Raw genomic sequence first — 14805 nt, 5'->3', positions numbered from 1 at the left:
CTTTAAAATGTTGAAATATTCAAATTTATATGGCATACTAATCATAATTTTATTTATAATTATGAGGAGGTCATCTACTCTAAAAAAGGCATTATAAATTTCTGCTAATAGTAATTATCTTCATGGTCAGGTGACTAATTTGAACTCCACAACCCAAATCACTTTTAAAAAACTACTCATTATGTGTCAATGAAAGACAAAGAAAAGAGATGCAAATGTACTGTCTCTTTATGATTATAGGAAGATTTTTTTTTTTTTTTTAAACTAGGCCTTTAGAATACAGTTAACCACCAGGTAATTTGTAATCACTATTTTAAAACATAACATTACATTTCTCCCATTTTCTTTCTTCTCACTGTATTCCTACCAAATAGAAAAGAAAGATTCCGGTCTACTCCAACAGCAGCAGAAACGCCTTTTCATCCTTTGTCCATACATATCCACTGTTGACTTCATATAAATGAAAAAGATCTTTAAAATTTAAAAGATCTTTAATATTTCAAACAAGACTAGAATGAGCAAATACTCAAGTTCAAGGTTCAAAAGTATAAACAGTTGAAGTTGCAATGTCTTGCTTAAAGAAGAGATTTTTCACATTGGAAAAGCTGCTTACACTGAAGCCCAAGATTGCAGCACTCCTTTTAGATACAAGATCATGATTCTCTGGCAATATTCAAACACTTAACATTTAAATCAGTAGGTAGCACTTTTGCTAAATTACAAAATAATGCATTCAGACAAGCAATACCTCTCCTCGCTGTTCTCCATATGATTAGGGAAAGCATCAAAACCAAGCAGCAACTTTATAGCATCAAGGTAGCCATTGTTACAGAGCCAGTGCAAAGCAGTTCTTCCCTGTGAACAATAAAACAGAACAAAAATAAATACTATCCCCAAACTCTATCATGCCACAATAAAAGCCATAAATCATACTGTAATTCAATGCTTTTCTGGACATGAAGGACAAACTAATTGTTTGAAATAAACTTCCTTGTTAAAATAAAAGAATACAGCACTTAAAAATGAAGTAACTTCTTTTTTTTTTAAAAAACAAGATTACACCAGTAGTGCTTTTTAACCTAAAGCAGCTGAAAAACAGCATTAGGAGACTAGTTCTAGAGTTGCTTGCTTTGCAGCTATGCCGCCCAGGTCTGAAGCAGCTCTCATCAACCTTTGTTGTTCAGACTGTTTTCTAGGCTGCTCGAAAACACTGTGACAAGACTGTAATAAATAATACAGAATTCAAAATCAGATGAAGTTTGAGGAAAGCTTATCAGCCCAGGCAAACAAAGACAAGACTCCAGCTGTGCTTTCAAAATGAGCTTGATTTCAGAAGTCTAGTCTCCCTCACATGAAGCAGAGGTCCAACTCTCAAGCTGCACTCTACACAGCCAGCTCATATAGGACTACTCTTCGGACTGGGATCACAGAACCACAATACAAATACCTCAAGCTCTGTCAATATCAACAAAACATAGATATTTCACTTCACTTCCAGGCCATGCCTCCTGTCTCTGTCTTGCTTTTCTGAACTTCAAATGTAGGAGATACCTAGAAGGCTGGGTACCACAGAAAAACATGAAGGCTTTCCGAGTTCAGTGCTAAGCAAGCCGCCCCCTGAATCCCAAGGGCCGAAGAGCATGCCGCAGTGTCTCTGTGTGAAGTAGGTGAAGTGGATGTGTTCAGCTGTACTCAAGCTGATGCCATACAGAGCTGGTACCAGTTTGGAAAATCTCCCCAGCATGCTCTGTAGAACTCATAATACAAAACACTTTTCCATTACCTGGAATTATGCCCTGCAATGAATAGCTACATTCATTGACTGATGAAGTTCTACCGACTTCTGAGAAATTTTGTCATATAGCAAAGAAATCTGTTACATGTTGCACAATTATTCTGGCTGCTAATTTCACTTACTGCTTGAATAATGGCACAAAACCCCATATAAACTAATCAGTGTTCTTTTTTTTTTTTCACCTGGAAGAGTGATAAGTATGTGGATACTTATGTGGACAAGTAATTGAAGCAGTTCTTGTGCAATCTCACTTGCAATACCTTACTTGCTCTATCTCTATGCTGAAGAAACACATTACAGACTAAAATCACATTCCCATGTTGGCTGTTAATAAGGAATGATAGAAGTTAAGAAATCAGATGATTAATATGGCTCCTCATAAGATCACATGTTGATAAGGAAAAGTCAAAAGTGATATGGAAAAATATGAATCTTCAATCATGCTGCATATTAAAATATTACTTTTCATTCAAAATTTTAGAAGTGAAGCCATAGGGAAAATTATGTCAGGATGCATCTCCTTTTGTGATAAACAGCAGCAAAGATGCTTCTGTGTCCCAGAAAAGAGAATGACCTTGAAGAAAAGGAAAATGTTTTGATTGACGGTTATTCTAAAGTTAATTAAATAGCCCAGTGAAGAACAACATACCTCTTTATCCTGAATATTTGGATCCGCATTGTTTTCCAGTAACACTACCATGCAGTTAATGTAACCTCCATAAGCAGCACACTGCAAAGGTGTTCTACCTGCATAATCCTGTACATTAGGGTTGATTTTATTTTCTATCAAGATTTGGCACACGTCAGCATTTCCTCCCAGGGCTGCCCAGTGAAGGGGCGAATGGCCATCTTGGTCAACCAAATCTACTCTTGCTCCTCCTGTAACAACAAATACACTTTTGAAACCAAAATTTTTTAACATAAAAATAAAATACTTTTGAATGCAAAGAAAAGAAAAGAATAAGATTATGTTCAACTAGAACTTATTTGGTAAACTGACAATTCAGAGAAATATTTCTGAAAGTAACTTCAACTTTGTTACTCAAATCCTAAAACCTAAATCAAAATTAATTGGGAATGAAATAGTTTCAGTGAGGGTCAGGCATCTAATTTTTTTACAAGCTTCTGAGTATCTTCTCAGATGCTTTAGAATCTCCAGATTTGCCAAATGCCCTTGAAAAACCTAGCCTTTATTTGTTTCAGGCCTATTAATTTTCAGTGGAATTTTTATTTCTTAACAACAAAATCACTTTTGAAAATTAGACTTCAGATGAAAACACTTTTTAAATCTCTAAAGCAGACAAGATAAAACATTCACAGCGTAAGAATGACTTTTGAAAACAGCTTGATTTTTTTTTTAATTCGAGCATGCTAAGACTCTTTTATGTAGATAATTAATTTCAATATGTGTTCTTGTAAGATGTAAAAAGTCCGTACAAAAATGAAACTCCACAAATGTAAAAACTTGAACCAACCAACAACAATGTCTGTCTATATCATAAAATATTTAATTAAACATAACTCAGATTCTGATTACCAAGCTTCTTGGTTACATCTAAAAAAGCTAAATGGCATACAGGGTGGGAGGAAGAGCTTAAGAGGAGGTTAAAATATGCCCAGCAGATCTCAATGGGAAGCGTGCTTTTTAGTAAGAAAGGTTGGTTGACAGAAATTTGCAACCTGGATACTTCAACTATCCATAAATGGGATAATGTCTCAAGTAGGAGGGAGACTGCTTCCAGCTACTTGGAACTTTTCTGTGAAGCTAAAATGACAGAATTTTGCATCTAAGATACCACTGTTCTTTCATCATACTTCTTACACTTCAGCAGAGTTTTTACAATTATCTAAAACTGTGTACATTGTTAAATTTTATTTCTGTCTACAAATAAAATGTTTACTGCTTATAAAAACCAACCAGAGGAAAATATTAATGATTTAGGATTTTTTGTTATCTACCTTCATTAAAAAAATAAAGATTCGTTTAAATAGCCAAAAAGTCTTTAAATAAGCCTAAAAATGCTTTCTTACAAAAGAGAAGAAAGCTTAATTTGGTCTTATTTACTGGAGAAAAAAAAGAAAGAAAAATGACTTGCTGGGGGAAAAGGCAGTTTGAGAGACTAGAATGTACTTTAAAAGGCTTGAGCAGAAAAGAGCCGTGAAAAGAACTATCCCAATTTTGAAAGTCTTATATGTGACACTTCTAGCCATTTTGCATAACATTCTGATAATCTTTTACATTTACTAGTGCTGTTCCACAAAGGGTACTTACAGACAAAACCTGCTTTAGGGAAGTAATTTTCTACCCCACCTCTTGCTCAGCTATGCTGTTTATCTCCCAGTCCTGCAGAAAGAAGCACCAGAACTCTGAACAGGTTTGTAAACTCATAACAGCTGACCTTTAATGAGCGTCTGTATCACTTCTTTGTGTCCCATCTCACAGGCTCGGAAAAGCGGGGTATGTTTCATGACATCCAAAGCATCTACCTGTGCATTGTGTTCCAGCAGCAATTTCACTGTGCTGACATGGCCAGAAAGGGCAGCAGCATGTAACGCTAAAAAAATAAAGTAGTAGGAAAAAGAAATCACAATATGATGACCTTTGGAGGTTCATAATTAGAACGGTCAAAATAAAAATTAATTTCAACCATTTTGGTGGAAAAGGTGCTGAAGAATCATAACAAGTGATCACTAACCATGTTTTCTTACCATACGAACAATAAGCAGAAAAATAGCTCTGAAACATGTTTCTAACTTGTAGAAATAGGAATTTTAACATTAACACCACCAAGATTGGCTTATATTGAGGATTTGTGGAAGGTTAGCAGCTTCTGATTAATAGAACATAACACGATCTACTACTGCCTCTGTTTTGTGGCATTTCTTACATCACCCCAGTGGAGATGAAACTGCCTATTGCCAGTGAAAGAAAGCTTTCATTATTTCTTTAATGTTTTCCTGAAAATATCTGTTTTATTTCTTTCAAATAAGCAAAGCTGTCTCAACTAAAACAAACTCCAGATAACTACCTAGGATGTTCCCACCCCTTTATTTTTTACAGAATTACTTGGAGAAGATTTTACACAAAATTATGTAGCAAGGCCATCACATCTCGCAAAGTATCTGCAGCTCCCTGTTTTCTTCAGGAAAAAGAAAAAGATGATGGAAAGACCAGATACTGCATTTTGTCTCATCCCTACAATTTATGAAGTTCAGTTGTGTGAACACTATGCAAGTTGACTCTGCAGACTCTTACTCTTCCACAGTTTTCTTTGCCCTTTCATAGTTGAATGTATGCAGATTTCACCGAGTCCAAACCAACAAATAACACAGAACTACGTTAGATACTTTAGACTTCAGAGGTAAAGACATGGTGTCCTATAACTGAAGTTGCTATCACCTAACACAGCATCCTGTGGGCACTCTCAGCTGGAGTTGAGGAAAATGGTGAAATGCCAGTCCAACCAGTTCACAGTTCTTTTTGAAGGAGAACTACACACAGCAATGAAATTTCAAACCAATGGAAGACACATATACTGGTGATTTCACTTACAATTTGATTTCAGAATGCTTTGGATTATTTTCTATAGTCAGCAATCGAATCAGATAATCTACATTCTCATACTGCCTTACATGTAGAATATTTCACAGATGACAAAATCAAAATAATTTAGAATGAAAATACAAAACAGTGCAATTAATAAATGTGCATTTAGTAAAGTGAATTAATATTTCCCCATGGAATTTCACAAATAGTCATCCTTGGTGAGAATTCAGCCTGCTCAAGCAAGCGAAATGTGGGGCTGAAACAGTACCTACATGTCTCTACTTGTTTAATGTTAAAACAGGCAGGGTCAGGATCCAGCAGAGGCATGATACAGAAAGGCACACCACGAAGGCCAACATTAGAAGGAATTGCTTCTTGAACCATAGCCAGAATGTCAAAACAGTCAGGCTTTTTTTATTTGCCTGCTACTGTTTACCACTGGTACCTGCTTCACACAGCTTATGAAGCAGTAACCCAGCATAACCTGTTACACAGGCACTACTAAAATGCACAGGTTGTTCATACTGTTTGTGAATCAAATGCAGCCTTAAAACACACATCCTCAAAATTAGCGATAGTAACTGGAATTGTGATACAGACAAATGAGACACTTCCTACAAGAACTGGGGTCACAGCCAGAGACAATATGAGAAGTGCTGCCTTAGTAATTGAAATCATGCCTTTAAGATGACACTGATGTTTAACTGTTGCAGCTAAAAAGCACAGGGCCACCCATGAAAAATATCTGTAAGCAGCAAGATCTGCAGTAGCTATGTGAGTGGGTGGCTATCAGTAGAAATTTGACAAGAATGAGATCCCTACCGCTTCGTACATTTGGATGGGCCTGGGTTTCATGGTCTGACCTCACAGTAAACTCGAGGTTCTGGTTTTTGTACTGCATTTCTTATGAAACCAAAGGCAGTAAACCACTCCATCAGATGACACATGGGGTGTGTATAACAATACAATAGAAAAAGAGCTGCTGTGTCAGCTTGGCCAGTTCTTCCCCCCTATCACTCATTCTGACGCAGGCATCTTGTTTCGCACTTTGTGCTCAATATTTTCTTGTAAGCCAAATTTTCTGTGATGGAGTCACGGTGACTGAAGAGATTCCTCAGCCAGCTGGTCACAATAGGCCCTTTGTTCAGCCGACAGACAGAGCCCTCTCCATTGTACGCAGTGACGGCAGAGCTATAAAGCTGCCCCTGTAATGCTCCTGCAGCGCTGATCTCGGAGAAGAGGGAAATTCCTTTCCCTTGGTGTCATTCTCCTACACAATACGGAGAGTCTTGATGTTCTAGCAAAGCTGAATGGAGAGCTTGCTCTTTTTAAGTAAATGCAAAAGGCTGTGTTAATGCAACATTATAACTAGGCTTAACTGAGTCGGCACACAAAAGTCATAAAAACACAACCTTGAACTCTCCTCAGCAACTGTATCCCAGGCATGGTGGCATGTATGCTATTTTCTATTAGTGCATAGATTCTGGTCAGAATACGACGCTACTTTTCCCTCACCAAAACTTGGGAATGATTAAGAACTGTCGGAAAAAAACCCAGGTCTGAAATCAGAGAGTGATTTACTGGTGGGCTTCCTTTTAAGTTTACAGCTCACTATAATAAAGCCCATGCAACTGCACATGCTTGCACAATGGTAAAGTTCAGATTGCTCGACAGCAAGCGATGAACGGCATAGTTCCACACTTTAAGACTATTAGTGTGTTCTACACAACGGCAGTTTCAAGTAAATGGAAAATCCATTCATTTCCTTGCATTAAAAGCCCTACAACAAAATCAAGATTAAAAGGTGATTACACATCACTGCTATGAAAGGTTTAAGACTGAAAGATAATAAACCCAACCACCTGAATTATTCAAGCATGAAATCCACACCTGAGTAATTTCAGAAACACAGTATGTGATTACTGTCTGCAAAGAAGAAAACCCTTTGTAAGGAGGTTTGCACAGCAACTACAACATTACTGCACCTTAAGGTCTGAAACAAATACTGTGAGGTATTTAAAAGGGAACTGTCAGGAAGGAGCAAATATAGGTGAGACTGATAAAAGATGAAACAAGACTAAAACTGTAGAATATGTAGTTTATAAAGTCATCAAATTTGAAGACTGAGATTTTATTTGTTGCAATATTTCTTAAAATAAAAAATTAAAAACTATCATAACTTGGAAATACTGATTTTTTGGTGTGTTAATTTGTAAGGAAAGCATGAATTTAGATATTTAAATAGAACTTTATGTTAACTGTATTTGGTTTTTTGTGTAAAGACCCACCATACCACCAATTTCATTTTTTTTTGTACAAAAGTAATATTCATACATGCTATCTTTCAAATCCTGAACCACGCAACCCTGACATTGCATTTATTTACCATTTGTATGTTATTCGAAGTGTGATCTCAAAAGAGGAAAACTGTTAAACTTGTATCTTTGTTTCTTGGTTGGGACAGACCTACGCTTCAAGTTCCCTAAGTCTAACCATGCAGCTTAGGCTAGTTTGTGTGCGTGTGGCCAAAAGATAATGCTTGAGTATTCTTTAAAACAAATACATTAAAATGTATATAAACAAACATTGCAATATACATTCTTGTTTGTTTAAAATAACATAGTTTTCAGGAGAAATGCCCTCTACTGTATTATTCATGGGTGTGTGCTCTGACTATCAGCTTGGCTATCATTTTACTACTTATTATATACATAGGTATACATTTTTGCACTTAACGTCTAAACTTGTGACCTGGCTGTGACTGGCACGGGGTAGTTCATGACCTCCTCCCACACAGCTTACCCCTGCAGTCCCCTGCTAGCAAACCCCTCCAGTTTATGCCCAATATATCCACATTATCCTCTTTTTTTATTCAGATGTCATCAGCACACTATGCAGCTCCACTACTTTTACCTGTATTTCCAACACTGTTGAATACATATACCCTTCAACACCTGTCTCTCTGCCAGAACTGTTATTCTATTTTTGTTGAAAGTACTACATAGGTACAATACTTCTACCACAAATTCTTTTAATTTTTCATTAAAGGAGATGAATTCATAGTTTCTATAGGAAATTTTGAATTTCATGACTTGCATGCTTGAATTCTGAAACACCGTGTTGCATACCTAGCTTGCTTCGGGCAGATAATGGGATGATAAACTTGGGGGACATCAAGTTTAACCTCTTGTTTAGACAACAGAAGTGTAATAGCTCTAATCCTTATTACACTATCTTTACAAATAACTATGGTACTTATGATCTTCACGATGATAATTTGGTCACTTCACTGGTTAGTTTGCTCTATATTGTTTCAAAGTATTTATTTACTGACATTTTTTTTTTAACAGGCATTTTCAGGGAGGGCTTTTTATGCAATTATATTTCATTTTATTCTTCAAAATACAGAACAGCTCTTCCTTTCCCAGGATTACAGATCTAACTAAATAGCAGCATAGCACTACATTGCTTCTTCTTGCTATGTTTCAAATGAACTGGTCCAATCTGCGCAGAAAAGATTTGTTTCTTTCCCACAATAAGGCAAAGAAGTGACTCACACACATAATTAAACTAATGCAGAAATACTTTCAGGATTAAGGTATGCATCCAGGAAAAGACTAATATAGCTTCTAACAATCTTTTTTATTTGGTGGAAATCACAGTAACTGGAAACATCCAGTGGCTCTTTACTGTAAAGCATCTTACCTGTGCCAGCGTATTTGTCTGTCATATTGATATCGATATCCAATTTTAAAGTCAGCATAGTCCTAATGACATCATCACTGCCTTTGCCAGCTGCCCACATGAAGGATGTTCTTCCCTCAAGATCTGAGTCATCTTTTACGGAAGGATGTTTCAAAAATACTTCAACTGTTTCCTGAAAAGACATATTATTGAAATTAACATTAAAAGGAATCTGTAACAACAAGAAACTATTGTGTCTCATTTCGCTGTTTATGAAGGAAATCAAAGCTTCATTTTTCTTTTTTATGTTTATATAGAGTAATAGCTCAACAGGAGCACTGTACGTTCTGCTATACCCTTTTCCTCGTCAATGTTCATAGTACATCCTTAACTATGAGTTTAACACTGTCATTTATTTCATACTTCTTTCTTTTTAGTGTCAAACATCATGTGTTCGTCATAAGGAAGTAAAAGGCACTGCAGTCACTGTGAAGAAAGCAATGGGAAAAATATTATCAGCTTATCAAAACTTTACTGTAATACTATGATGCTAAAAATAATGTTCCTTCAAAATATTCTGACATATTTTTTTTACTCCAATTCTAAATATGACAGCGCATGCAAATATTTTAGTTTGCCAAACTCTAATAATTTGACTATTCAAAACAAACCCCCAAAAACCAACCCAGGACTTTTGGGGCAACATAGACATATTTCCTAATATCTAATAATATCAACAGGTTACTAATTATTGAAATATTATAAATCAAAAAATATTAAGGAAATCTTTATACCCGAGTCCAGGCTTTCCACTGTAACTCTTACACTAAAATCTCTATTTAAATCAAAGCAAAAATAATTATTTCTTCAAATGCTGTGTTTGTGTTAAGCTCTCAGCAAACCAGTCCACTTGTTTAACCTGCTGCTAAATTCTTAATAAGCCAGACATGAAAGGAAGGGAGAGGAAATCATGACTGCTAGAAAAAGAATTAGGGGAAGAATTCCTTTTTCTATCTAATGCCTTACAAAGGCTGTGTATTTAACAGCTGGTAAAATCTCTTAAGAGCCACTGATAGGCTAGCCAATAAAAACTGAAAAAAGTGGGTTTCATTATTTTCTTTTATTTTTGTATTTGTATTAACACTATTTTATCTTTTCCTCCATGTGACCCCAAAATAGCTCTATCGCTGCTCTGGGTAGGATGAGAGTTCTTTGGCTATAAGGAATCAAATGCTTATAATCACAGAGGTGTTTAAATGCCTATGTCCTATTGACTAGTTTGGATTTTTTTTAACTACTACTTATTATGTCATCCCTCTAAAGAAATAGGAATTTCTCGTTTGTCTTATATTAATGTGATCTAAGGTCCTAACTGCTTTGTGAATTTGGGTCCATATCTGAACTATCAGTTTATTGTAAAGGTCCAACCAGAAATAATGAGGAATGGAAGCAGTAAGCCTTCCACACAAACCAGCAAGTGTTTATAGCTTTGTGTACTCACACTGACCACCACTACACCTCAGACACAAACAGCTACTCATTAGGCCAGCAACTCGGCACCCTACCAGTACTCTGCACTGCTTGAAATCCTGCAAAGTGAAAAGCAGTATGAAGGCTGGACGTTTGCAATACTAAGGCACACATCCTACAAGCATAAATAAGTAATTTTATTTTTCCATTAAGTTTTAGGAAAGCAATGTTTCTTTCAACCACTCCTTTTTTTAGTTTTTAATGGGAAAAAGTGGAAGAAAATCCTATAGTGCTGTAAGAGTTGTTTTCCAAAATGAAGTTATCACAACTTGAAAACAAAATGAAATTAAATTAGAACAGGATGGTTAAGAAATTAGAAAACAGAAGTATCAATCAGTTTAATTCTACATGTATTTTGTCATGAAAAATCACATGTATTTTATCTCTATTAAAAAAGTGGAGAAAACAAAATAAAAAACAACAAAGCTGAAAGACAACACTAGAGAAGTAAACCTGGATAATTTCATTCTCTGCCACCAAGAAACTCTGAAAAATACTAAATATTATTTTTGAATATTCAAAAATAAGACAAGGCTATTCACATTTCATTTACTAGATCAATCTATACAAATATGTGAAAGGGAAGTACATCGTCTTGGACATCTCTGGAAAAATTCAGAAAAAAATAATATATACACAGTCCTGCATTCTGCATACTAAAATCAATACTAATAGAGCATCTTTCTTCACACATGAAGTTCAAAAATTTAAAAAGGATGTTTATTTGGACCTTCTGCAGGATACATAAGCCATCTAAATTTCAGGCAACCTATTTGGGTAGTTATATTAGGTAACTTCTGTTCTTCTAGAACTTTTCCTTCTATAATAAGTGGGGATAAGTTAGTCTTAGAGAACAAATTCTTCATTGAAGAGACAGCTAAGTCTCTTCAGTCATTAAAACCCAAAAATGTTACATTAGAGTAAGTAGCCTGCAGAAAAACAGAGCAAAGAACAAGGTATCGAGTTAAGTAAAACTGAAAGCAACTCAAATATTTATAATAAATACAAAAGAACAAACTTTCTTCTTCTTGTTAGGGACCAAGAAACATCTCATTTTAACTAGAAACATACCATGCCTATCCAAACTTGGGCAGACTGTACAGAACAACAACGCAGCTCTCAAGCTATAAATGTATAGATGCTAGTGCCAAAACAAACATGGATGTGTCTCCACTCAGTTGTTTGACTATGTATATGGAATGCAGTGGTGGGAATTACTCAAGGATTTGTATTTAAGTGAGAAAAAAAAGCAAATAGTGGTGCTCAGAAACAACCAGAGTGGTAAAAAAAGAGAGAAGCTCCAGACATGATTTAGGCATGCATAAACAGGAGCTCTTGGATACATCACCAGCTAAAAGAGGCTTGCAGATCTGAATGAGAGTCTCCTGTTTGATTCTTCATGTAAGATGGGAAACAGTACATTCATTGTAAGTACACAAGATTACAAAAGAATGTCTGATTCCATCACCTACTCTATTTCCCCATAAAAACCTAAATGGTATCATAGTTTGGCTGGCTGGTGGGATCAAAAGGCAGCAATATAATGAAGATATTTCATACAACTGAATCAAGCCCAGAGAAAGAAAGCCAGCATGAAAAATCATTTTTTAGGAATGTATCAATATAGAAAAGAAAAAAAAAAAAATATAAAAGCATGTGGACATAATCACCAGATTGTAAATAAAAACATTCTATCTTTCCCACGAGTCTGACTCAAACTAGAAAGAAAGGCTTTTACAACATAAATATTTTAGGCATGTGAGTCAAACCCAAATTGTACATACCACTTAATAAACAATAATCAGCATCAATAAAAAAATTCTCTAAAAAGGTATAAATTATACACAGAGATATGCTCCAATGAAAGTCTGAATTTAAAAAATATCAGTATGTTCTTACTAAGACCACATCCAAAAAACCCCACCAAAACCCCAAAACTCACTTTCACAAGGAAACAGAAGGTGACAGCTGTGGTATTAATACACATTGGTCAGTTCCCTCTTTCAACAGTATTTCTGGATTTGTTAACTTGAATGGTTCTCAAGGGCATTAAAATTTTACTTGTTTTATGAAAATAAACATGTAGGTAGGCAAAAAATACCAAAATTAGTATCCCTGTTAAGAAAATGCTGCAATATGCTCTACATAACTACATTAATTAGGCACTAAATAACCCTTCTTGTAAAGGGAGGTTATGAATTATATAACTGAAGAAAACTTAGATGGGAGCTCTCAGCTTACTATGCATGGCATAGTTCAACTATGAACAGACAGAGCAGCATGAAAAAAGCATTCCTAAGTTCCAGTGCTTGAGAACTACTTCTGTAATAAGATCTATGACCAGCAATCATTAAACTGCTGAGTTTTATTCTTAGCTCTACCGTATCGGATCTCGCTCTGGAAAAAAATTACCTATTCCACCAAAATATAAGAATTAGGCTGTCTGAGAAACCAGTTTTCTTTGTTGACTGAAGTTAAAAAATATTTTTAAAATATTAAAAACTTCAAAAAACTTTTTAAAATATAGTGTTCATGAGGAATTGTGACAAAAGGTACTCGCTCTTTAGCCATGCTTTATGAGACAACAGCTTATTCATAATAGCAAATATCATAAGTTAATCACTTTCTTGAAGGCAAAGACTGGTTTGACTGGTACTGAAGCAGCTGTGCAAATACTCATACAGGTGATCTTACTCTAGATACCTTATAACTGTTTAGATTTTGCTACAATGAGCCTTAAAAGGTAAAAGCACTGTAAAATAGTAGGTGCCATTCTGCTTTCTATTGAAGTACCTCAATGACTATTGTGTTTTCTGATGCAAACGTATAGATCAAAGGGCCTTTTTTGTACAGCAATTTAGTTTTTCAAAATCTATTTTTAATGGTTTGAAATTAACCACATTTATATCACATAACATAGGAAAACTCTCAATTAAGCTTGTGCAGACAACACTGTTTATATGATTTTAAAAACAATTCAAACACTTTGTTACACTATAAATATTTCAGCAAAATACATTTACTTCACATGTAGGGTATGTGCTACTTACAGCAAAGTTGCTCTGCGCTGCATAATGTAGGGGTGTTGCACCTTGACTATCAGATGGGATAGTTCCAAACTTATTTCTTTCTAATAAGAGATGGACAATCTGTGCATGACCTGAGAAAAATAATATAATAAAACCAGATATGCATTGAATCCTGAAGTTAAACACTTCCCTATTAAAAAAACCAAACCAAAACAAAAAAAAAAAACCAAAAAAACCAGAAGAAAATGAATGGACTTCAATAAATAATAGTATGTTTGTGTTGTATCCATTATAGTCTAAACATAGGAGAGAAACACAAGACTTGATATTTGAACTATTAAGCCTGGCATGCACTTTCTTCCCAATAGTGTTCCAGTTCCACGCTCTGTATCCTCATTTTTGAGAGGCATCTGTAAATCAGAATGACCTACAAATAGGGACATGTAGAAAGATTTTCTATTTCTTTTAAAAGAAATCACTAGAGCATTTCCCTAAACAAAGAAACCACCAGTAGCTGGTCAGACAACTGCACTATTAACATTGCAATGAATGAGTTGAATATTTCCAGAAAAATCTTCTGATCATCCAGCTGAGATGCTGCATTTAAGTAAGAGGTCAGTTAGAAGCAGTAAAGTGAGCAGAGACTGATGATGATGAGCATTTGTCCACCTACATTAAAAGGTAGGCTAAACCAACATTGACAATTTCATCCTACATCACATTGTTTTACAGAAATTAAGTGTTAATTCTTTACTTAGGTTTTATTCAATCAAAATTTCAGCTGAAGATGTACAGCAGAATCTGGAAGCTAGTCTACTACCAGCTGCCATATCTGCAATAAACAACAAACTGACACACACAACTCCTTCCATCAAAACAGATTAGAATGTTTTTAGATTAAAATCACATTTTTGGGGGGATGGTAAACTTCATATCCACTTCTCAGACAGGAAAACAAAGACACAATATAGTATATTGCCACTAAAGTCAACTGATCCTTTCATATGCTTTCTTTTGTAGGCATATGCGGCTCACAGAATATCTTGATGATTTGGTATTTTAAGAGATACCATAAGGCATAAATCACATAAAAATACTCTGATTTTACAGGAGAAATGTCCCAGTATCTTGCATGTGAAGAAAACAATCAATTTTGCAGCTTGTTACTTTGCACAGTTGACTTGAATTACTTCGGGATAAATGAAAAAAAGTAGGTAAAC

The 14805-nt window shown here is 35.3% G+C and overlaps 1 protein-coding gene across 6 annotated transcripts in view; it reads right to left on the bottom strand.

Moving 5' to 3' along the window:
- Nucleotides 1–14805, bottom strand: part of INVS (inversin) — a 98462-nt gene that overhangs the window by 27437 nt on the left and 56220 nt on the right. For all 6 annotated transcript variants that reach the window (XM_030011593.1, XM_030011594.1, XM_041122896.1 and 3 more), the window contains 5 exons: nucleotides 13607–13716; nucleotides 9048–9219; nucleotides 4195–4350; nucleotides 2445–2674; nucleotides 749–855 (listed from right to left, as the gene is read on the bottom strand). In XM_030011593.1, the coding sequence (XP_029867453.1) occupies nucleotides 749–855; nucleotides 2445–2674; nucleotides 4195–4350; nucleotides 9048–9219; nucleotides 13607–13716 (775 nt within the window). The remainder of the gene's footprint in view (nucleotides 1–748; nucleotides 856–2444; nucleotides 2675–4194; nucleotides 4351–9047; nucleotides 9220–13606; nucleotides 13717–14805) is intronic.

This window comes from Aquila chrysaetos, chromosome 4 (genome assembly GCF_900496995.4).
Source record: "Aquila chrysaetos chrysaetos chromosome 4, bAquChr1.4, whole genome shotgun sequence".
Classification (NCBI taxonomy): domain Eukaryota; kingdom Metazoa; phylum Chordata; class Aves; order Accipitriformes; family Accipitridae; genus Aquila; species Aquila chrysaetos.
This window is presented reverse-complemented; position numbering and strand designations above follow the sequence as displayed.